This window comes from Rhinopithecus roxellana, chromosome 12 (assembly GCF_007565055.1).
Source record: "Rhinopithecus roxellana isolate Shanxi Qingling chromosome 12, ASM756505v1, whole genome shotgun sequence".
In the NCBI taxonomy this organism is placed as follows: Eukaryota; Metazoa; Chordata; class Mammalia; order Primates; family Cercopithecidae; genus Rhinopithecus; species Rhinopithecus roxellana.
Genome location: NC_044560.1, coordinates 46,622,112 through 46,646,832, shown reverse-complemented (window position 1 = coordinate 46,646,832; position 24,721 = coordinate 46,622,112). Strand labels below are relative to the sequence as shown.

Genomic DNA, 24,721 nt, shown 5'->3' with positions numbered 1-24,721 from the left:
TCAAGTCACTTAGCCTTTCTTAGCATTTCCTCCTCTATAAAACGAGGATAACAACACAACCTACCTCATAGGTAAAATTTATTGAGTTTATTTATCTATTTATATATTGAGACAGGGTTTGGCTCTGTTGCCCAGACTGAGGAAGAGTGCAGTGGCATGATCTCACTATAAGTTCTGCCTCCTGGGCTCAAGTGATCCTCCCACCTCTGCCTCCTGAGTAGCTAGGACTACAGGTACATGTCACCATGCCTGGCTAATTCTTTGTGTTTTTTATAGAAACAGCGTTTTTCACTATGTTGCCCAGACTGGTCTCGAACTCCTGGGCTCAAGTCATCCACCCACTGTGGCCTCCCAAAATGCTAAGATTACAGGTGTGAGTCACTGTGCCCAGTCTAATATATTTAAAGAACTTAGAACAAGCTTGTCCAATCTGTGGCCTGTGGGCCACTTATGGCCCAGGACAGCTTTGAATGCAGCCCAACACAAATTCATAGTTTCTTAAAGCATTATTTTTAGCTCATTGGCTATCATTAGTGTTAGTGTATGTTACGTGTGCCCCAAGACAGTTCTTCTTCTTCCAGTGTGGCCCAGGGAGGTCAAAGACTGGACACCCATGACTTAGAACCATGCCTAGTACACAGGAAACACTCAGTGAGAGTTCATTGTTATTACTATTATTGTTCAGAATGATATTCCCATAAGGTTTAGGTATTCATTGTAAAAATATGGTTTATGAAAAAATGTCAATTAGGGCTATTTGCAAGTTCTGTGCAAGTGGAAAAAAGCAACATTTGTTTGATATTCCCTCCAACCTACAATTTTTATTTCTTTTTTTTTTTTTTTTCTAGATGGCATTTCACTCTTGTCCGGGCTGGAGTGCAATCGTCTGATCTCAGCTCACTGCAATCTCCACCTCCCGGGTTTAAGCAATTTTCCTGCCTCAGCCTCCTGAGTAGCTGGGATTACAGGCATGAGCCACCACGCCTGACTAATTTTTGTAGTTTTAGTACAGACGGAGTTTCTCCATGTTGGATCCGCCCACTTCAGCCTCCCAAAGTGCTGGGATTACAGGCATCAGCCACTGCGGCTGGCTACCCCATAATTTTTCAAACAATTTTTCAGAAGTGTGCCATGATAATACCAGGCCGTCAGTGGAGACAGAGGCATCAGTCTGCCTCATTTATCAGCAGTTTTCCCTCAAGCTCCTTGGACCACTGCCATGAGCCGGCAGGTGATGAAAGCTAAATAACAACTCCATGCATCACCTCATAGCTCTGTCCTGATAGAGAAGTGAACATTTGCACTGCCTTGTTAATAACTGTTTTATTTCTACCCCTTGATTATTTTAAGTTTGCTTTTAAGATGTGTAAACGAGCCTCAGGTTATCAGTTTTCTTTTATCTCTTCAGAAACATGGTTTTTAGCTCAGTAGAATGAGGTCTGACACCTGCCCACAGGCTCAGGAAAGGGACTAGGAGGGGCTAAGGACCCAGGACTTTATTTATTTATTTATTTATTTATTTATTTATTATTTTTGAGATGGAGTCTCACTCTGTCGCCCAGGTTGGAGTGCACTGGTGTGATCTCGGCTCACTGTAACCTCTGCCTCCTGGGTTCAAGCGATTCTCCTGCCTCAGCCTCCTGAGTAGCTGGGATTACAGGCATGCACCACCATGCCCAGCTAATTTTTGTATTTTTAGTAGAGATGGGATTTCGCCATGTTGGCCAGGATGGTCTTGAACTCCTAACCTCAGGTGATCTGCCTGCCTTGGCTTCTCCAAGTGCTACGATTACAGGCGTGAGCCACTGCACCCTGCCAGGACCCAGGACATTTTTTTTGTTGTTGTTGTTGAGATGGAGTCTCACTCTGTCGCCCAGGCTGGAGTGCAGTGGCCAGATCTCAGCTCACTGCAAGCTCTGCCTCCCGGGTTTACGCCATTCTCCTGCTTCAGCCTCCCGAGTACCTGGGACTACAGGCGCCCACCACCTCGCCCGGCTAGTTTTTTTTTTTTTAGTAGAGACGGGGTTTCACTGTGTTAGCCAGGATGGTCTCGATCTCCTGACCTCATGATCCGCCCGTCTCGGCCTCCCAAAGTGGTGGAATTACAGGCTTGAGCCACCGTGCCCGGCCGGACCCAGGACTTTACAGAAGATGCTTCAGAGCAGCCATCAGGCAGCAAAGCCAACTCTCCCTGGAGGTGACAGAGGAGCAAGGCTCTCGACAGAGCATCCTCTGACTCAATACGCCCTGCAAGGGCATTTGGGAAAATAAAGGACAGATTACTTGGGGTTGAGCCAGCAGAGGTGCACTCTGGCTCTATTCTCAATAATAAAGAATCACTTCTGTACAGCCCTTTATAGTTTGTAATTTTTTTTTTCTGGATGCTTAACAATTGCCTGTAAGGACATCCCAGGTTTGAGAGTGTGACAGATCTGTCATCCTCAACATCGCTTCTACAGATCAGAGAAAGTAACAACTCTCTCAACCCATTCTCTGCAACCCCCTTCTTACTTTACCTTTATGGCTATTTAGCTATTTCACTATGTTAAAGGGAAGAGTTTCCAAACCACTTTAAAGTTGATGAGTATTAAGTGAATTCTTAGCATCAGCAGATATTTATACCACCCAAATTTTAGTTGTCTCTTCTCTGTCCTGGCCTGGCTCACCCAGAAACTTCTAACTGGCTACAAGACTGTGAGCTACTTAAAGACAAGGGCCATATGTTACTGGTTTTTGGATTCTTCATGAACATAATGGATGTTCCCAAAGTCTCAATGTCCCAGAAGCATAGATAGCGTAGTAGAAAAAGCCCAGATTAGGAGGCTGACTGATCTTGGTTTGAATTCTGGACTAGCTTCTTACAGGCTCTGTGACCTTGACCGCATTACCTGACATCTCTGGGCCTCAGTTTCCTCACTCGGAAAAGGCAATTAAGATCTGCTTCACAATTCCTGCAAGGATTGTACATGACAGTGTATACCTATATCACACTAAGTCCAGTGTCTGGGATGAGGACGACACTGAAAAAGCAGTAGCTGCTTTACTCACATTCTACACTGATGGCCCCTAACATTGAATACATTAACAGAACACAGAGCCATGTTCCATTTAATTATGTGCCTTTCTCATTTGATCTACCATTTTGATGGTATCCATGCATCCATGAAGAACTGAAATCAATAACATCAGCTCACTGTTAGCTATAATTTAATCTTCTTTTGATGACGTGAAAATCAGAAACAACTTCAGGCTGTCATTATGTACACTGCCTTTCCCGTTCAGCTGAAGAGACTCAAAGCTGCTTAGCAGAATTTTGAAGACTTGGAAGTTTACTGGAATTTAACCTAGCTCCCAAGAGTCATCCATCGCTCATTCATTTAACAGACATTTTCACTCAACACCTACTAGGAACCAGGAACTGGTCTAGGTGTTAGGGAAACGGACCGAACAAGACAGACAGGAGCCCCTTTTGAGTGAATGAACATTCTGTTGAGCAGAAATGAAAAGCAAAGAGTGTCTCAAGAAAGAAAGAGGGTGCCCCCCTAGAGAGAGGTGGGGGCAGCCACTTTAGACAGAAGCACCAGGAAGACTTCTGAGGAGGTGACATTTGGACTGTGACTTGAATGACGAGAAGGAGCCAGTCACAAGAAGAGCCTCGGGGGAACAGTCCAGGTAGAAGGCAAATACAAAAATCCCAGGAGGGAATGACCTTGGTGAGTGAGGCCAGCGTGGCTAGAGTGGAGGGAAGGAGGAGAGCATGGTGGCAGCAGAGACTGCCCAAGCATGTGGGAGCCAGGGCAGGCAGGGTCCTGAAGGCCAAGTTGAAGAAGCCGCCTCTCACGCTAAGAGCAATAGGGAGTCACAGGAGGGATTTTAGCCAGACAGGACCCAAGCTGGGGAAAGCCGTTGGGTCCTAAATTCAGACTTTTGATGTTCATTTAAATTCCTACCTCAGGCCTCCTAAAGGAAGAGTTATGCTCTACCTCCTAGATGCCAGAAATGAAAAGAGCAATGGGACCGACTTTTCTTTTTCCTCTTTTTTTTTTTTTTTTTTTTTTTTTTTTTGAGTCCAGGTCTCACTCTGTCACCCACACTGGAGTGCAGTGGTGCGATCACCGCTCACTACAGCCTCAACTTCCTGGGTTCAAGCGATCCTCCCACCTCAGCCTCCCGAGTAGCTGGGACCACAGGCGTGTACCACCACATCTGGCTAATCTTCATATTTTTGGTAGAGATGGGGTTTCACCCTGTTGCTCAGGCTGGTCTTGAACCTCTGAGCTTAAGTGATCCCCCCACCTCAGCCTCCCAAAGTGCTGGGATTATAGACATGAGCCACCTTGCCTGGCCCAGTATTGACTTTAAATCCTAGTAGCACACTTAGTTATTGGGTGATGTAGGGTAAGTTTGCTGACTTTTTTGATTGTCACTTTCATGGTCTATAAAGAGGGATAATCATCCTATTCTAACAATAAAATTTCATTATTAAATGAAATAATTATATTCATTATTCTATAACATATTTATAATTATAAATACAATATAATTTATAACATAATTTATAAATATAATTCATAATACATTTAAATTATATTTAGCAGATGCTAAATACTTAGCAGAAGGCCACATCTGTGGGGCTCATTTGGGGTTTTATACCTCTTGTACGTACTCTCCTAGACAGCCGATACAGCCTTCCTAAACTCATAGATGACATTTGACCGAGGCCCATGCACTTTAGCTCAGCCCCATCACGCACCTGTCTTTGGTTGACTGTTAACTACCCCTTTCCAATCTATAACCCTGATTCTACTCTCACTTTCCTGAGAAGATTGAGGCCATCTGAGGCCGGTGGCCTCCACCTCCCTGCTCTCCTCAACATCTCTCTGCACTGTTACCCACTTTCTCCTTTTTTCGCTTTCATCTCAGAGAAATGAATGGCCCAGCGTCTTGCCTCGGCTGCCCTCACCTGCCTCTGCTGTGGAGCCCAGGCTTTCCCAGCTCCTCCCAGACCTTGCTTCGCCAAGTGGCTTCTCTCTTTTGTATCTTTCACCTCTCTCTTTCTCTGTCTCTGATTCTCTGTCAGTCTCTATCTCTCTTCCTTTTTCTCTCCCTGTCTCTCTCTCTTTCTTTTTCTGTCTGTCTCTGTCTCTCATTCTCTTCCTCTCCATCTCTCTCTCTGTCTGTCTCTCATTCTCTGTCTCTGTTCCCCACCTTACCTGTTCCTCTTCTTTCTTGGATTCTTCTTCTCAGTCAAAAAACATGTTCTGATCTCCTCTCCCCAAACACACACACAAAACCATCTCTCCGTAGGCTCTCCTGCCTCCTTCAGCCAAGACACTCCATCACTCCTTCCCCAAGCCTGGCGCTTCGCTCCTTCCCCTCTTCTAGCTGGTTTCCTCCCAACATGCCCCAAAGCAGCTGTCTCCAAAGTCACCAGTGGCACCCCCTGTCCCCTCCATCTGCCAAACCCAGGCATCATCCTTCAGGGACCCTGCAGAATCTGACACAGTTGACACTCTTTGTTTTTCATGGGCTGTCCTTCCCCATCAGCCACAATCCTCTTATTTCTTTTAGTTATCACACGACTCTGCCTAGGTCTCCTCCACTGGCGTGCTCTCTCTCTCTCTGCACAGGATAACCAAGAGCAAGAGAGGCCTCCTCTCCTAAAGGCCTCACTGCATGTGCTCCGGCTGGCCCCACCCAAAGCTCTGTTGCCTTTTCATTTTGCAGCTGGAATTCTCAATAGCCTTTGCACATCTCCAGAAACTAAAAATCTGCCCCAAACTGATTTATCCTTTTCGCTTCCTCCACATTTAGTCCTTCTCCTCCTACAGCCCACTGTCTTCTCAACCATCCAGGCTTGACAGAGAGCTCCAACTCACCTCACCAGTCGGGCACTACCTTCCCAATGACTTTTTTTTTTTTGAGACAGGGTCTCACTCTGTCACCCAGACTGGAGTGCAGTGGCACTATCTCGGCTCACCGAAACCTCCACCCACCCCAGGCTCAAGCGATTCTCCTGCCTTGGCCTCCCAAGTAGCTGGGATTACAGGCATGTGTCACTACCACCCAGCTAATTTTTGTATTTTTAATAGAGACAGGGTTTCACCATGTTGGCCAGGCTGGTCTTGAACCTCAAATGATCTACCCGCCTCAGCCTCCCAGTGTTGGGATTGCATGCATGAGCCACCGTGCCCAGTCTTTTTTTTTTTTTTTTTTTTAAATCTTTTGAGATAGAGTTTTGCTCTGTTGCTGGAGCTTTGTTGCTCTGGAGGCTGCAGTGCAGTGGTGTGATCTCGGCTCACTGCAACCTTCGTCTCCTGGGTTCAAGCAATTCTCCTGCCTCAGCATTCATAGTAGCTGAGATTACAGGTGCATGCCACCATGCCCGGCTACTTTTTTTGTGTGTTTTTAGTAGAGACAGGGTTTTGCCATGTTGACCAGGCTGGTCTTGAACTCCTGACCTCAAGTGATCTGCCCACCTCGGCTTCCCAAAGTGCTGGGATTACAGGCATGAGCCACCATGCCTGACCTCCCAGTGGCTTTTTGCTATTCGGTTCCTACCATCCTCACCTATTATAAGCCCTCACTACCTCTCTGTGGACCTCTGTAATGGCCTTCTGTCTGCCCTGCCACCTCCTCTCCTGCTCCCTTCACTAACCCACCCCTACTGTCAATGACTCTTTTAGAGAATTACCCTGGTTATGGAGTTTCCTACAAAAAAACCTGCACTGACTTCCTGGGACCTTCCAAGCAGGGTTCAGCCTGGCACTCCAGGTCCTCCATTTCTCCATGTGGTGGCTCCAACTCACCCTTCCAACCTTAATTCCCATCCAATCCAAACTACAAGCTTTCTGGTCTGCATTTTTCCCTATCTAACCTCCATGGAGTTCCTTCTGCCTGGAACACTGCCTGCTGGAGTCCTACCTGCTCCAGTGCACCTTTGCCGCTCCCTGAACTAGACATACTCTCATTTCAGTTCCTAAATCACTTTCTCTACCTCTCTTTCATGAGCCACGATCCAGCTCCACCCCAGTTGCTAGACTGTTAGCTCCCAGGAAGCAGAGGGCTAACCTGGCTCACCTTTGCATCCCTGGTAGTAGCCAGTACGGACCTCATGTGTAGTCAATAAATATCTGATGAAAGATGAATGAATCAAGTTGAGTCAAATTGGTCAAATGGAGCCACGACCTTTGTTAAAAAGTGTCTTCTGAAGATGGGAAAATGCCATTTTCCCTAGAGGCAGTACGGTTATAGCTGTGGAGGTGGACAAACTGAGTACAAAACCTGACTCTACCCTTGACCAGTGCTGTAACCTGAGCAAGTTTTATAACTCTTGAGCCTCAGCTTCCTTAGCTGCAACATGAGAACAACACCCACATCACAGGAATGCTGTGAAGAACAAATGAGGCAAACAGAGGCAAAAGGGTCTGGTCCAGTTTCTGGAACACAGAAAGAACTTTCTTTTTTTCTTTCTGAGACAGAGTCTTGCTCTGTCGCCCAGGCTGGAGTGCAGTGGTGTGATCTCGGCTCACTGCAAGTTCCGCCTCCCGGGTTCACGCCATTCTCTTGCCTCAGCCTCCCGAGTAGCTGGGACTACACGCGCCCGCCACCATACCCAGATAATTTTTTGTATTTTTAGTAGAGACGGGGTCTCACCATGTTAGCCAGGATGGTCTCGATCTCCTGACCTCGTGATCTGCCCGCCTCGGCCTCGCAAAGTGCTGGGATTACAGGTGTGAGCCACCGCGCCCAGCCAGCCCAGAGGGAACTTTCAACAGTGAAGCATTTCCTCACCAGAAAGAAATGTGTACAAGAATTGCCCTTCAAGTCATTCTATCAAAAAGACACCCGCGTTTGTACGCTATCACAGCACAATTCACAATTGCAAAGACATGGAATCAACTTAAATGCCCATCAACTGATGAGTGGATAAAGAAAATGTTATATATACATATATATAAAATATATGATATATACATACATATACATATAATAAAATGTTATATGTACATATATGCACACACACACATACATACATTCCATGGAATACTACTCAGCCAGAAAAAAGAACAAAACAATGTCTTTTGCAGCAACTTGGATGGAACTGGAGGCCATTATCCTAAGTGAAGTAACTCAAGAATAGAAAACCAGGCCGGGCACAGTGGCTCAAGCCTGTAATCCCAGCACTTTGGGAGGCCGAGACAGGCGGATCACGAGGTCAGGAGATCGAGACCATCCTGGCTAACACGGTGAAACCTCGTCTCTACTAAAAAATACAAAAAACTAGCCGGGCGAGGTGGCGGGCGCCTGTAGTCCCAGCTACTCAGGAGGCTGAGGCAGGAGAATGGCAGAAACCCGGGAGGCGGAGCTTGCAGTGAGCTGAGATCCGGCCACTGCGCTCCAGCCTGGGCAACTGAGCGAGACTCCGTCTCAAAAAAAAAAAAAAAAAAAAGAATGGAAAACCAAATACTGCATGTTCTCATTATAAGTTGGAGCTAAGCCACAGGTACATGAAGACATACAGAGTGGCATAAAGGACAGTTATACTAGAGAGTCAGAGGAGGGGAGGGCGGAAGGCAGTGAGGAAAAGCTACCTATTGGATACCATGTACACTATTTGGGTGATGGGTATACTACAAGACCAGACTTCACTACTGTACAATTCATCCACGTAACCAAAAACCACTTGTACTTCCAAAGCTATTGAAATTTTTGAAAAAAGTTTTTAAATTGCCGTGTCCTTCAAGGATGGACCCAGACTGTATGAATGCAACCACTTCTGACCTGTCTCCAGCAGCAGCTTCGCGATGGAGAAGTTGGAGTGGGACACGCTGTAGTGAAGGGCTGTGTTTCCGTTGCGATCGGCCAAGTTGACAAGCAGCTTCAGGAAGTGTGGGGAGTGAGGCTGGACCTCGCAGAGGTAGGAGGCCACCACAGCAGGGCTAGACGACTTCCGGCTGGAGACGCGGAACCACTCTTGACTGATGGTGTTCAAGCTTTGCCTCTGAAACCCCAAAAGAGACCAATTCCAAGAGGTTCCCTGGCCAGCAAGAGTTCCTCCCTTACACAAGGAAAGCCAGCTTTGGCCTCTGTCCCTTCAGCTCCCTCCAGCTTGCCATGTGATTATTCCTGAAGGGCTCAGAGCTGGTGGGGTTAGGAATGCAGCAACATACTTTGTAGTTGTGTGATCAGCCCCCTCTGGGAGTGGAAAGGAGGACTGGGAGGACAGCCTAGTAACCAGTAACAAGGCACTTAACTGGCGAAAGTTTGAGTCTGCGGGAAGTTTAGCTCACACCCCCAGTAAGAAGTTTAGCTCACACCCCTGGTATGCTCACAATTACAAAGGCCCTCTCCTTCCCCCTCACACAGCCAGCCCACACTGACCTTGCCCCAGACTCTACCAGGACTCCTGCGTGTGTTTAATAGGCATAGCTGGAAAATCGCATCATCTTACTAATGGGAAACATGCAAGCGAAGACAAACAACATCCCCAATTTATGCTTGAAATAAAACCCAAACAGGTGTGCTTGACATGTTTGGCTTTTAAGCTTTGCAAGGACCTTGAGAGTAAATGGTTTAACAACCCACGGCAGGGCCCTGCTATCTGCAGCATTCAGCTCCTCTGGGACCATGAACGAGAAGAGTTCCAGAGCCAATGACATCAACTCTGTGTGTGACATGACCTCAGTTTTTAAAGGGTATTTACCTAATGGGGAGGAGAAGCTATTGAGAAGTGATTATGATAAATGATTTCATACTCACGCCAGGAAGAGTCCTGGACTTGGAGTCACTAAATGGATGTGACACAGTTTAATCCCTGGCTTGGCCGGGCGTGGTGGCTCATGCCTATAATCCCAACACTTTGGGAGGCCGAGACGGGTGGATCACCTGAGGTCGGGAGTTTGAGACCAGCCTGACCAACATGGAGAAACTCTGTCTCTACTAAAAATACAAAATTAGCCGGGCATGGTGGTGCATGTCTGTAATCCCAGCTACTCGGGAGGCTGAGGCAGGAGAACCTCTTGAAACCCGGGTGGTGGAGGTTGTGTGTGAGTGCACCATTGTACTCCAGCCTGGGCAACAAGAGCAAAACTCCATCTCAGATTAAAAAAATAATATAATAGAAACAAAAATAAATAAATAAATAAAATCCCTGGCTCAGCCGTGGGACCTTGGAAGTCATATAACCTTTTTGATCCTTACTTGTTCTATTATAAAATGGGAGTAAAAGGGGACTGGCCCCTTACCTTCATGGTTCTACAGAGTGAGGTCCTTACACACCTGCTTCTTCCTTTAAGGTGGGGGCAAGGGAGACGGTATCCATTGCTTTGATCCCAACATGGGTGTGGTGCCAGGCTTGCATATCCTCTGATCACTTTTCTAGAGCAGAATCAGTGGAATCTTTTGTGGCTAAAACACTTTTATAAATCAGAGTATCTCCTTTACCCATGGGATCTTCAAGAAAATCTGGAGAAAGATCCTAATATTAAGGAACAGAGGGGTGGATTTTGTTTTTTGTTTTTGTTTGTTTGGTTGGTTTCTTTTGAGACAGAGTGGGCCAGCCTGTGGCCCAGGCTGGAGTGCAGTTGCATGATCTCAGCTTGCTGCAAGCTCCACCTCCTGGGTTCAAGCAATTCTCCTGCCTCAGCCTCCCAAGTAGCTGGGATTACAGGCGCGGGCCACTATGCCCAGCTAATTTTTGTATTTTTAGTAGAGACAGGGTTTTGCTGTGTTGGCCAGCCTGGTCTTGAACTCTTGACCTCAGGTGATCCGTCCATCTCGGCCTCCCAAATTGCTGGGATTACAGGTGTGAGCCATTGCGCCCAGCTGAGTGGTGGGTTTTGAATGAAGGGCTAAGAAAGACCTTAGTTTGATAATTCAATTAAGAATAAGTGACAGGAGTTTTGATCAACATCAACATATTGGTTCTTTTTTTTTTTTTTTTTTTTTTCCTGTGTTTCTGACAGGATCTCACTCCAGTGCTAAGGCTGGAGTGCAGTGGTGCAATCACAGCTCACTGCAGCCTCAACCTCTGGGGCTCAGGTGATTCTCCCACCTCAGCCTCTGAGTAGCTGGGATTACAGGCACGTGCCACCATGCCAGGCTAATTTTTTGTATTTTTTTGTAGAGACAGGGTTTTGCCATATTGCCCAGGCTGGTCTCAAATCCTGGGCTCAAGTGATCCACCTGCCTCGGCGTCCCAAAGTACTGGGATTACAGGCGTGAAACACTGGCCCTGGCCCTACATATTGGTTCTTTAGGGAACAACTATTTGTCAGATCAGCTAAAGATAAAATAACAAAAACGAGTTGGGTAAGAAATAAACACTGATGCATTGATCGTTTTTACTTCTAGGGCTCTTTTGCAAAGGAGAACAAAATGGCTTTTAAAAATGCTTACGGGTTGTTCCACCATGGGTCTTACAGCTGCTCTCAAAACTTGGGAAAATGTGTCTGTGCCAATATCCCTTGATTAAAAATAGAGTCACTATGTGTTTAAATCTCTGTAAACCATGAAGGTGTGAAGGAGCAAATGCGTATTTTCTTGTTTTCAGTCTCTTGACCCAGAGGTACACTTCAAGAAAAACAGTAATGACTACAGAATTAAACGTCAGGGCTTGAGAGGAATGGAAACATGATGTTTCCATTTTATTGATGAAGAAACAGAGGCCCTGAGCATCAAACTGACTTGCCCAATATCTCACAGACGAGGGTTCTGTGAATAGCACCTTCAGTTCCCATTCTACATGCTTTTCACACTCTGCCCACAGTCCTCTCAAACCACAGGGCCATCGTGAGCCTAAGTCATAGAGTCTGATGACAGACACTCATGGTGCATTGCTTAATGATGTGTGGGAAGTGCCTCTGAGCCCCCGGCCTGCTTTCTTGTGCATATCCACGGGCTCCACTTCCTCAGCGTGACCCATCACTTCAGGCAGCAGTGCTTGGGTAAAGGAGAGAACACCCAGAGGAAAGGGGCCCTGGCCTGCACACTCAAACCACTGCCTCACACTGTGCACTGTACACTCACACCACTCACACTACTGCACACTCACACCACTGCCTCACACTGTGCACTGCACACTCACACCACTGCACACTCACACCACTGCCTCACACTGCACACTCACACCACTGCACACTCACACCACTGCACACTCACACCACCACCTCACACTGTGCACTGCACACTGACACCACTGCACACTCACACCACTGCCTCACACTGCACACTCACACCACTGCACACTCACACCACTGCCTCACACTGTGCACTGCACACTCACACCACTGCACACTCACACCACTGCCTCACACTGCACACTCACACCACTGCACACTCACACCACCGCCTCACACCGTGCACTGCACACTCACACCACTGCACACTCACACCACTGCCTCACACTGCACACTCACACCACTGCCTCACACTGTGCACTGCACACTCACACCACTGCACACTCACACCACTGCCTCACACTGTGCACTGTATGCTCACATCACTGCACACTCACACCACTGTACACTCACACCATGGCCTCATACTGTGCATTGTATACTCACACCACTGCACACTCACACTGCTGCCTCACACTGCACACTTACACCATTCACATCACTGCACACCCACACTACAGCCTCACACTGTAAACTGCACACTCACACCACTGCAACGGACTAAAGTCACCCTGGCAGAGTTAACGTCTTAAACAGAAGGGAAATCTTTACATGACAATGAAAAATGAGAGTACCAAGAGCTGGTCCGTGGTGGTCCCAGTTTCTGGCAGATGCTGGCTCAGTGCCTGGCATGCATTAAGAAATTCTTCTGAGGGTTTATATCTAAAGAAAACAAATATATATACACACATATTTACATAATCATTCTTCATGTTGATAAACAAGACTTTCACTCTCCTCCTCTTTCACATCTCAGCAGCTCAAAAATCCAACCCGGGCAACTGCCCTAGGAGGGGGCGTGCTTCAGAAATCCAGAGTGACCACGGTGTGTGCTGATGTGACTTGGCTTCTGAACGCTTCTGAAGATGAGCCAAGTGTGTTGCCCATTTAATCCTGCTTTTGTCAGGGGCTAGGGCCGATAACCAAAGCATTTAGGTGGGGGGTCGTGGTAGGGGGTGGTGGACAGGCCCAACTGCATTTCCTGGCATGCTGGGAAGGGGAGGGCTGTCTTTCTGACTTTGGACCAAATATTTTCTGCCTGGGAGGCTGCAAAAAAAAAAAAAAAAAAAAAAAAAAAAAAAAAAAAAAAAAAATCAAAGAATCCAATCCATACCAGAAAATTTCTTCGGGTTATTCTTCCATGGAGGACACCATAAGCACTAACAGAGTCAGTAATATGAGACGCGTTGAAGCTGGGGTGTCCACAGTGACAAGCACTCTTCTCGTATTAGTCTGAAGGAAGGCTCAGCACCAAGAGGCCTCAGGTGAGGCTTAAAGACACTGGACACAAAGAAGCCGACTCACTTGGCCTGTCCTTATCTTGCTGCCACATTGGAGCAGCCCTGACCTGGGTGACAATAGGCTCCCATTCACTGTTCACCACTCCTCTGGCAGCCAGGCTGGAGATGGTGATAGTGATGATAATGGTAATAACCGTCTCGTTTCTACCATTTACTGAGAGCCTAGTCTGTGGGAAGTGCTGTGCCAAGCATTTACTTGCTTTTTCTCATGTAGTTCTCAATCAAACCTATCAAGTTGCTATTATGCACATTTGACAGATGAGGAAACTGAGGCAACCACAGCTCAAGGACTTTGCCTAAAGTAACACCATGGCAGAGGCAGGAACTGAGTCCAGGTATGCCTGACTCCAAAGGCAATGGTCTTCTTTTCCTCCTATATGACCTCCTATCACTTTACTTCTATTATTTTTTCTTTAAAAATTAAATACTATAATTAAAATAGAGATAGAGTCTCACTCTGTTGCCCAGGTTGGTCTCGAACTCCTAACCTCAAGGGATCCTCCCACCTCAGCTTCCCAAAGTGCTGGGATTACAGCTGTGAGCCATGGTGCCTGGCTGCTCCCATCACTTTAAAAGACACATCACTGGCCAGACACGGTAGCTCACACCTGTAATCCCAGCACTTTGGGAGGCTGAGGCGGGTGGATCACAAGGTCAGGCGTTCAAGATCAGCCTCGCCAACATAGTGAAACCCCATTTCTACTAAAAAATACAAAAAAATAGCTGGGCATGGTGGTGGGCGCCTGCAGTCCCAGCTACTTGGGAGGCTGAAGCAGCAGAATCACTTGAACCTGGGAGGAAGAGGTTGCAGTGAGCCGAGATTGTGCCATTTCACTCCAGCCCGGGCGACAGTGCAAAACTCTGTCTCAAAAAAAAAGACACATCACTTTAAAAGCCAGCATGGTCAACAGGACAGGCAGAAAAGCGTATGGGTAACAATCAGAAGGACTGGGGCTGGGGTCCCTGCTCTGCTGGCTGCATCCCTGCACTTCCCTAAGTCTCTGTTTCTACATCTGTACAGTGTGGCGGTCACAATAACTTCTACTCGGCAGGACTGTTGAAAGTCGTATATAGGATACTTGTAAAGTCCTTCACAGTTTCAGCGCTAGGTAAATGTCGACTTTATACGTAGACACCGGCTGTGACAGTACATTCCACGAAAGCAGGAGCCATATATCTGCCTCATTTGATGAGTGCACAGTGTGGGCATGAAACAGAGACTTAAACAACACTGGCGAATGGATGGGTACATGAATGAACAAATGATCGCATGAGTGGGTGGATATACGCCCTTGCCCTTTTTCAGAGGAACAAGTGCCCACGTTTGTGTCCATTTGCTCACCTCTCAGCCTTGGAGTGGGGGACTTCTTCCCCAGCCCCACTTTCCTGGGCAGCATGGCAGGCGCCCTCGGGGATGCCCTGCCCAGCCTCGCAGGTGAGGTGGGCGTCTTTGACATGCCTGTGGTCTGGGCCATCACACTTCTTCTCAGCCTCACTGTCAGACAAGTCCTCTGGGGAGCTGTCCTCACCACTGGTCTCCTCACTCGAGGTGGTCTCATACCTGGGGTAGGAAACAAAGGTCACTCATCCTGTCTTTCCTGCCCAGTGCCCATGTCAACACCAGTGAGAGCTGGGTGGGCCTCAGGTAACACTCCGCAGCTTGCTAACCTCCTCCCCGACTCTCCACACCTACCGGCAGGGTGACAGGCTCCCAGGAATCTTAGTGTGAGAAAGACATGCAGTCTTTCTGACTGCACGGTGCAGGGAGGCTATTTGGGGAGACTCAATTAACTGTGCTCATTGTCAAAATAATTAACTGTGCTCATTGCAGCAAACCCACCAGTAGCCTGTCCCCTCATTGGTTGATGCATTTGGTGACCCATATAGGCCATCCAGCGTTCTCATGAAAGCATTTGCTTGTGGAATCCTAATGTTAGGTCTGGAGAGGGGCCCAACTCCAGGCAAACATCCCCACCTCCACCCTGAGTTCGCCAAGTTGCCTGCAAATCTTCACATCTCTGGGTGAGGGCGAGTCCTCCCTTCAGCTTGCTCCAGCCCAGCTTGCACCTGGCAAGGCATGAACTCCTCCACACCTACATCCAGCGCTCCGTGGGATACCCCAACACAACATCTGCCTGTCTTCGCTGCAACCTGTTTGAACTATTGCTTGGAGCAAAAAAAGGGAGAGCACAGGCCACTTGACTCATGGCCCTCTTTCCTGGTAGTGACCCTTATGTTCAATTATAAGTGACTCTGTTGAGTTGGCAGACCAGAGGCCAGAGGCCATGGAGGAAAGTCCTGGAAGACTGATTGACTCCTCTACTGATATTCAACAGGAGATCCCTGATGGAGAATGCTGGTGGTAAGATGATTTCAGGTTCTTGGGCCACTGGACACAGCCACAGGGACTGGTGGCCATGGCTTCCACTGAATCCCCTAAGGACCCTTCTCCGAATGGTGGCCTCTACATAAAACCCCTGTGCTCAATGGATTTGCAAACCCAGTCTGTTCCCTGGTATGCTTATATTCTGTCTCACTTAAACCCTAGATATTTCTTCCTCTATTACGCAGGAACAACCTTTCATGTTTGTGATTAACAGAGTGGAGGTCATATTACATTTCCCAAACAGTACTCATCTTGGAACTGCTTCCATAAAAACTTTGCCTGGAAGTTCACTTATTCATTCAACAGGAATTTATTGAGCACCTACTATGTGCTGGGGCAGTTCTAAATCCTATACCAAAGTCCCTGCCCTAGTGGAGCTTATATTCTAGTAGGGAGGGTCAGAAAATGAACATGTAAACAAATATTACATTCAGGTGGTGACAAAAAATGAATAAAATAAAAAAAAGAGCCATGGGATAGAAGGATAAGAGGAGTGGCTACTTTAATTAGAGCAGAAGTTCCTAACCTTAGTGATACATTAGAATCATTTGAGGGTGTTTAGAATTCCCAGTATGTGGACTGCACCCAGACTGATTAAACCAGAGTGTTCAGGGAAAGGACCCAGACACTGGGATGTTTTAAAAGCTCCCCTGGTATTTTCAGCGTGCAACCAAGGCTGAGAATCACTGCACTGGAGTAACAAATGCTGAGGAATGTCCAGGAGAGGAGGACTTTAGCAGGGAAACGGCAAGTGCCAGGGCCCTGAGATGGGCCTGAGCTCAGCCCATTGGAGGGAGGGAAGGAATGGCAGTGGCAGAAACTAAGGCTGAGCAGAGCCATGATTTGGTTCTTCCAGGTTTGCATGCAGAGTGGGGACCGCTGGGGGTGTTTAAGCTGGGGAGAGACATGACCTACACTAGGCTTTGAGATTAGGCTGATTCTCCTTTTCTGTACAGGAACTGTAAAAGCACACAATCCCATGTCAGATGTTAGTGGAAGTGGGAACAGCAACTCGCCTGTGACACCCAGCTTATCATTTCTTTTTCTTTTCTTTTTCCTTTTTTTTTTTTTTTTTTTTTGAGACTGAGTCTTGCTCTGTCGCCCAGGATGGAATGCAGTGGCACCATCTTGGCGACTCACTGCAACCTCTGCCTCCTGGTTTCAAGCGACTCTCCTGCCTCAGCCTCCTGAGTGGCTGGGACTACCTGGTGTGTGCCCCCACGCCCAGCTAATTTTGTATTTTTAGTAGAGATGGGGTTTCACCATGTTGGTCAGGCTGATCTTGAAATCCTGGCCTCAGGTGATCTGTCCACCTCAGCCTCCCAAAGCGCTGGGATTACAGGCATGAGCCACTGCACCCGGCCCTGGTTCATCATTTCTGACGTTTCCCCTTGTTGGCATTTAATGTCTTCCCTTCTGGTGTGACTCAAATTAGCAGGGATTCTGAGCTCTCTGGGCAGCCTTCAGGGTTTGGGCTTCCACACCACCCTGTGCTTCCTCGCCTAACATAACTTATCTCAGCACATCAGCATTTCATCTTTACTTCTGCTATCTGTGAGCTAAAGGCAGGGACCTTTATTTATTTGACTTTTCAATCTCCACGACCGAGCACACTGTTGGCATTTAATAAGTGTTTGTTGAACATTCAATTCTCTAGAATATATAAGGTTTTGTTCATGTTCTAAGTCAATAGTCTAGTTGTTTTTCTTCATCCCCAAACACTTGGGCTTGGCTTGCAGGAAGTTAAAGGAAGAAAAAAATTAAATGGATGAAATTTGAAGTTCCATGAATTAACAAAGTTTGTTACTAGTTTCAGTTTTATGATTCAAGTTAAATGCCTTCCTCTAAGGGCCCGTATACCCCCAAAACTCCCAGAAGCCACCTGGAGTCCTGGCCCTGGGGAAGACCAAAGCCAAGACATATTAAAAGCAGAGGTTCCAACAGACCACCACAGCTGGCAAGAAGCCAAACACATGCAAACCCGAGATGGAGTTTTAATGGGCCATTGAAATTAATTCCCTTGAAGAGGAATGAAAACCAGATGCCTCCCCCTAGGAAAAGAGAGTGTGAAGGACAATAGCAGGAGAGGTAGCAAGAAAGGCAGTCTGAGCTTCACAAGCGATGCTTACCCACCGTTAACCCCAACAAACTGAAGGTTCTTTTTGGTTCCATTACCTCCTGCACGGAAGCCATAGTCTTTCTTTTTCATTATGGATTTAAGGCTGGTCGACGGAGAGATCTCTAGGCAGACACAACATCACAGGTTAGAATGATCTCGGGGATGCATGGCAATGTAGCAAAACCAGGATATTACTTTGAGGGGACAAGGGTTGCCCGTGTGTGGAGAGGTAAGAAGGGACAGGGAACCAGATCATGTAAATCAATGTTTTGGGGACCTCTTGGGGGAGCCTTGCTTTCTGCTCAATGTCGGGAGAACTTTCTCTGTTAACGATGCCCCTCTAGGTGTGGATGAAGAACAATGTGGTGTAGGTGCCATTGCTGCCCCTGTCTTATGGCTGGGAAATCTGAGGCCCAGACTTGCTCAGTGAATGGCAGTGCAGGAGAAGAACTTAGGCCTCTGGACTCATGATCCAGCACCCACTTCTGCTCAAGGGCATCTCAGTGGTCCTTCCTGGCTCACAAGTGCATGTTGACACTAGGGTTGCGGGAGTGGTGATGACACCGTGCTCACAGTAGACACACGAGCAAGGACACAGATCTTGCATTGTGCTCAACAGGACAGGAGGCGGTTCCCAACCGGCAAGGCTAGAACTAGCACCGAAACAATGAGAAAGCAGCCAAATCGTGATTTGTGGCAGGAAGCAGACCCGCATGCTGCCCAGCAAAGCAAAATGTGGTTCCACTTTACCCAACAGTGAAGAGGGTTTGATCTGTTACAAGAGGAAGTGCTGCTCAGCCAAAGGGCCCAGTTCCATATGTGAGCAGCACTCAATCTCCTGCCCCTGTACACACACAAGCACGTACACACACACATGCACGCAGAGAAAATATTCAGTGAACTATACCAGATATCAATATAATGTTCCTCCAAAACCAGGCTATAGAGAACCTCTACTATGCAAGAACCAGAGAGGAACACAGGAATGCAAAAGCCCAGGAAGAGGTTTGGAGTCCACGCAGCAGGGCCATTCTTGGTCCCAGACACTGCCTTTGCACAATGCAAATGAGAACAGCCCCCTCTGGGTGGATGCAGTGCTGCAGTGCAAGGCTTGGCAAATGGAGTGTGGGCTGGCTTTCAACTTTCATTTGCCCTCCCTGGCTGCCATCTTTGTGCCCTGTGCTATCCATACAGCTGTAGGCAGTGGCCTCACAGCCAGACCCAACCTTAGAGCAAAGGCAAGAGTAGAGGTCCCAAGCCTCCACTGTCACACACATCAGTTTTTATTCCACTGGGTTCCTGGAAGTACTAAAATCTTTTTTTTCTTTTTCTTTCTTTCTTTTTTTTTTTTTTTTTTTGAGATGGAGTCTCGCTCTGTCACCCAGGCTGGAGTGCAATGGTGTGATCTCGGCTCACTGCAACCTCTGCCTCCCAGGTTCAAGCGATTCTCCTGCCTCAGCCTTCCAAGTAGCTGGGATTACAGGTGCCCACCACCATGCCCAGCTAATTTTTGTATTTTTGGTAGAGATGGGGTTTCGCCATGTTGACCAGGCTGGTCTTGAACTCCTGATCTCAGGTGATCTGACCACCTCGGCCTCCCAAAGTGCTGGGATTACAGGCCTGAGCCACTGCTCCCAGCTGCTAAAATCTTTTTTAAAACACATTAATATAATGAAAACCTTATTCCCTCTGCCTCATCATGTGAAGGAGAAAGGGCTCCCTGTCTCAGGCCCCTGTATTGACAGTATTTACCCATCGGCGGGGAGGAGGAGGAGGCCGGCGGCTCCTTGGGTGGGGGAGCCTGGGCGGAGTAGGCTGACAGCAGCAGGTTGAGGGAGCTCAGCAGCTGGCTCTGGATGCTGCTGAGCTTGGAGGCCGGCTGCTTGATGGCGCTGGCCAGCTCTGGGTACCCGTGCTCCAGGCAGTTCCACTGCTCCTGCAGGAGCTCCTGGATCTTCTTCACGTACTGCCCAATAGTGGCATCCGTTGGCGAGCTCGGTGGCCTTCCCGGGCGCTCCTTCCCTGGGAGATCGGAATTGGCTTCCTCTCTCCCTGCTGGGGGAGTCTTTCTGTCGCTGCCCCACAGAAAGCCTCCTGCTCCCCTGGTTCCTCCCTGAGGGCCTCCTTCCTGTTCAGTGCCTGCTTCTTCAATCCTGAGTTCAGTGGAGAGGAAGCTATGTACAGAGGGGGTAAGGACTTGCTCGGGTCCCTGTGGCAGTGACAGCTGGGGCACATGTTCTGCTGGGCTCTGATCCCCTTGTTTGTGACCATCTGGCCTCCATAGGAGGCCATTTTCCTCTCCTTGGTGCCCCCAGCTTTCAGACTCCATGCTGCCTAGAAGGTTGACCTCAATGCCCTTGTCACATGACTCCCTGGTCAACAGTCCATGGACAGGGTCAGTGTTCACCATGGCGTCCGTCTGGCCCTGAGTGTCTTTGGTGTTCTCTTGGTGAAGCTGTCCTTCCAGTTGGGCTACAGTGAACTCCAGCTCTCGAATTCTTTGCTCCCTAGCCTTGATTTCCTCTTCCTGCTGCTGGAGGGCAGTTCTGACCTGCACCAGTTCCTCGGTTCTTCCAGACAACTCTCCCTCCAGGGCCGAGACCTGCTGTTTCAAGCTGGAGATGCTGCCTGGATCTACCCTGGCAAGGCCCAGGCTTTCCTCCGTCACTCTGATGCCAATGCTTCTCACGTCCACCTCTACAGGTGGTGGGGGTGGAATCTCACTGATGTTGAGCTCAATTTCTTCCAGGAGGAGCTCATTCTCAGGGATGGGTGATGGCAGAGGAGGAGGGCTTGGTGTGGGGGAGCCAGAGGTGAACACCACCTCTGCTTTTCTGGCTTTGTGTTCGTCTTCCTTGTCCTCTAGAACTACAAGCACATTCTGGAATGAGGAAGGAGGGCCTGGGAGAGGGAGGTGATTTGGAGCCTTCACCATGCCCTCTGGAGGCTCGGCTCCCTCCTGGATCAGCTCCGGAATCCGAGTTGATGCTTGTGGGCTGGAGCTGTGGAAACCTGCCAATCCTTCTGCAGGGCCAAAGGTGCCATCGCAGACGCTGCCTTCACCCTGAAGGGGAGGGAGGGCAGGAGGGGCAGGAGGCCCCAGGCTGAGGCCTGGCTCCTCAGAAGCCCTGCTGTGCAGCAGCGTGGCAGGCATGCTGGATGCTCTCAATAGCTGGGGCCGTCCACTCCCAAGGGTGACCTCGGCATCCTCTGGTTCAGCAGCTTCCAACTGCCTGGTGGCCTCTGCCAACAAGGCCCTCCTGTGGTAGCTCACCTCACTCGCGCTGGTTGAGGCCTGGGAGGCATTACCAAGCGGCAGTGACTGGGTTTGCTCCTGTGTCCCAAGCGATGCATTCCTTGGCACCACTGGGGACCAGTTTTGGGGCGGCAGGGCCGCGGGGGGGCGAGCCCCACTGTCAGGAAGGCTGAAGTTTCGGGGCAGAGTGCTAAACTTGGCCTGCTTGGCCCTTCTGTGGATAGGAATTCTTTTGATGGTGTTTCCCTTCTCGATGTCATCCACATACTTGAGGAAGTCCAGGTCTAAATGAAAGCCATATGGGGTCTCCACAGAGTAAGGGTGCCTCTTCGGAGGGTCTTTCTCTTCATCCCCCTGACAGGACTGGTCTTTGGCTGGGAGACATAAGACAAGTTAAAAAAAAAAAAAGCAAAAAAAAAAAAAAAAAAAAGCACAAAGTTAATTAAGCATTACAGGGCCATGAGGCCTAATATCTCTGATTTTAACTTAACACTATCACATGAGACTTCTAAATGTTATAGCCTCTAAATTATGCTGAGATGCTCAGTCTTTTTGGCTGTATTGGGAAATCATCTTATTAAATCAATGTGTACTTAGCCAATGTCTGCAAGGAAACGGGGAGGGAATGGTTTCCAGTTTGCAGTACCTCATCTGGATCACTACTGGGGAATCTGCCTGCAGACTGGCAAAACAAAATGGTCTTGAACTGCTTTTCTGGGTTTGAATCATATAATTGCTGAACTGAAGTGGCCAGGAATTTGCCAAATCAGGGTACTAATTGGCAATTAAGGATATGGAAGATTTTGAAGGATAAGATACACAAGTAGTTCAGCAGTAAAAAAGAAATCTGCAAAAAAAAAAAAAAAAACCTAACTTGCATGACTCAAATTGGTAGGAGTAAATCTTGCTAAAGCTGGAGGTATCAATGAGTTATGCCTTTTACTTTATTTAAGCTTGTGCAGATGCCTGCGCCTCAGGTATGCACAGATCAGAGAGAACTGGAACAAGTAATCATGCACGGCCTACGCTCTTTGCATCTGAAAATTGCCTAGTGCTTAACAAACACGAAATTCACTTTCATAAACCCATGCCAAGTAAGAAAACACCTGCTTTGGTCAGGAACTCAGTGAAGAGAGGAAGGAAGGAAGGAAGGAAGGAAGGAAGGAAGGAAGGAAGGAAGGAAGGAAGGAAGGAAGGGTGGGAGGGAGGGAGGGAGGGAGGGAGTGGGAGGGACGCAGGGAGGAAGGAAGGAGAAGGGGAAGGGGAAGAGGAAGGGGAAGGGGAAAGTTAAGGGGGGGAGGGGGGATGTCGTTACCTTGTCCCTTTCTGTCTTTTCTTTTTTCGTTGTTCTTGGGGAGGGAAGGACGAAGAGAAAAGAAAGAAACCGCATTTTTCACACACTGGATAAAATGTGGTAAAAGGGCCAATTAATGTCAAAAGGGACATTGGTATCCATCCTCCAAGAAGAATGGGACTTGACTTTCCAGGGCAACCCATACCCTGGGGGCCATCATGATGAGGAAGTTCTCCATTACACCAAGGTTCCAGGATCTCCTTGCAGCATCCACCTGTTGACTGCAACAGAGGACACTGGAAACAAGCCAGTCCTTCAACTATCTGCATCCATAGGGGCCTGTTGCCAAGCAACTTCTTCTTCAGGTTAAATAGTCTTTGTTTCTTCGATGTTCCTCATGTGACACGCCTAATTACCTCTGTGACATTCTGCTAAACAGTCTCTGAAAATATTGAGCTCAGGAGAGAACATTAGTGGAGAGTACAGAGGTTCAGAATACAGATTCTGGAGCCTGGTCTAGATCTCTGCTGTATGACCTTGGGGAAGTTACTTAGCCTTCCTATGTCTCATCATCTGTAAAGTGGGAATAATAACAGGTAAAATAAGATTATTGTGAGGACAGTCGGGTGCGGTGGCTCACGCCTGTAATCCCAGATCCCTGGAAGGCCGAGGTGGGTAGATCACTTGAGGTCAGGAGTTTGAGACCAGCCTGGTCAACATGGTGAAACCCCATCTCTACTAAAAATACAAAAAGTTAGCTGGGCGTGGTGGCAGGTGCCTCTAATCCCAGCTACTCAGGAGGCTGAGGCAGGAGAATCGCTTGAACCCGGGAGGCAAAGGTTGCAGTGAGCCGAGATTGCACCATTGTACTCCAGCTTAGGCAACAATAGCAAAATTCTATCTCAAAAAAAAGAAAAGATTATTGTGAGGACTAGTGAATTAACAATAAAGTACTTGGGACAATGCCTCACACACGATAAACATTCAGTTTATCTTTGTGGACTCCCAGAATGTAGACAATGGAAGCCCCATAATGGAAACTGACTTATGTGACTCACTGCTGGTCTCCACAAACATGTTGTGACTGGTTGATTGCTTGGTTTTAAGGGTAGTAGGCCCTAGGTTAAAATTATAAAATAGCTGTGATTCAATTCACTTACCTCAACTACCCATTTATTGAGCACCTATGTGCTAAACTAGATCCTAAGGACACCAAGATGAATCAGGTTCAGCCTCTGCCTTCAAAGGATTTATGGTGAGGCAGGAGAGACACGAACACATACAATGCAGTGAGATAAGGAGAGTAACAGATGCATGCTCATGGTACAGGCTTCTTCCCTGACTTATTTTTCTAGTTTCTGCAGAATTATTTTTTTTGGACTTGGAGACCCATTTTTCCTAGGTAGGAGAGGGATGACTTTACACAAAAGTGACATACAACTGGGTGATAAATGAACAAATAGGGACTTGCCAGGAGAACAAGAGAGTAAAAGACATTGTAGCAATTTATCTTCAAGATGACCACCACCAATTCCTACCCACTTTGGACAAGCAAGCTAATTTTTTTTTTTTTTTTTTTTTTTTTTGAGACGGAGTCTTGCTTTGTCACCCAGGCTGGAGTGCAGTGGCTGGATCTCCGCTCACTGCAAGCTCCGCCTCCCGGGTTTACGCCATTCTCCTGCCTCAGCCTCCGGAGTAGCTGGGACTACAGGCGCCCACCACCTCGCCCGGCTAGTTTTTTGTATTTTTTAGTAGAGACAGGGTTTCACCGTGTTAGCCAGGATGGTCTCGATCTCCTGACCTTGTGATCCGCCCGTCTCGGCCTCCCAAAGTGCTGGGATTACAGGCTTGAGCCACCGCGCCCGGCCGCTAATTTTATATTTAAAGGTGGAGTCTACCTTTCCAGGCCTTTGAATCTGGGCTGGCCTGTGACTGCTTTAACCAAAAGAATATGGCTGATGCTCAGAGATCTTGAAGACTAGGTCATAAGAAGCCCCATAGCTTCCACCTGGCTCTCTTAGAATGCACACTCATTGGGAAGCCAGCTGCCATATAAGAAGTCCACCTTCCCCAAGACTGCCATGTTGCGAGGAAGTTCAAACATCCCCACAGAAATGTCAAGTGGAGAGAGGGAAGGAAATGCCCAGCCAGCCCCAAGCAGTTCCAGTCATCCTAGCCCAGAAGCC

General features: G+C 47.9%; 1 protein-coding gene across 1 annotated transcript in view; it reads right to left on the bottom strand.

Moving 5' to 3' along the window:
• The window catches only part of KANK4 (KN motif and ankyrin repeat domains 4), a 92,194-nt gene that overhangs the window by 20,107 nt on the left and 47,366 nt on the right, over nt 1–24,721 (bottom strand). Inside the window, exons 3-7 of the mRNA XM_010370680.2 lie at nt 19,738–21,615; nt 17,996–18,107; nt 14,823–15,041; nt 12,755–12,842; nt 8,785–9,004 (exon numbers count right to left, since the gene is read on the bottom strand). Of these exons, the coding sequence (XP_010368982.1) occupies nt 8,785–9,004; nt 12,755–12,842; nt 14,823–15,041; nt 17,996–18,107; nt 19,738–21,615 (2,517 nt within the window). The remainder of the gene's footprint in view (nt 1–8,784; nt 9,005–12,754; nt 12,843–14,822; nt 15,042–17,995; nt 18,108–19,737; nt 21,616–24,721) is intronic.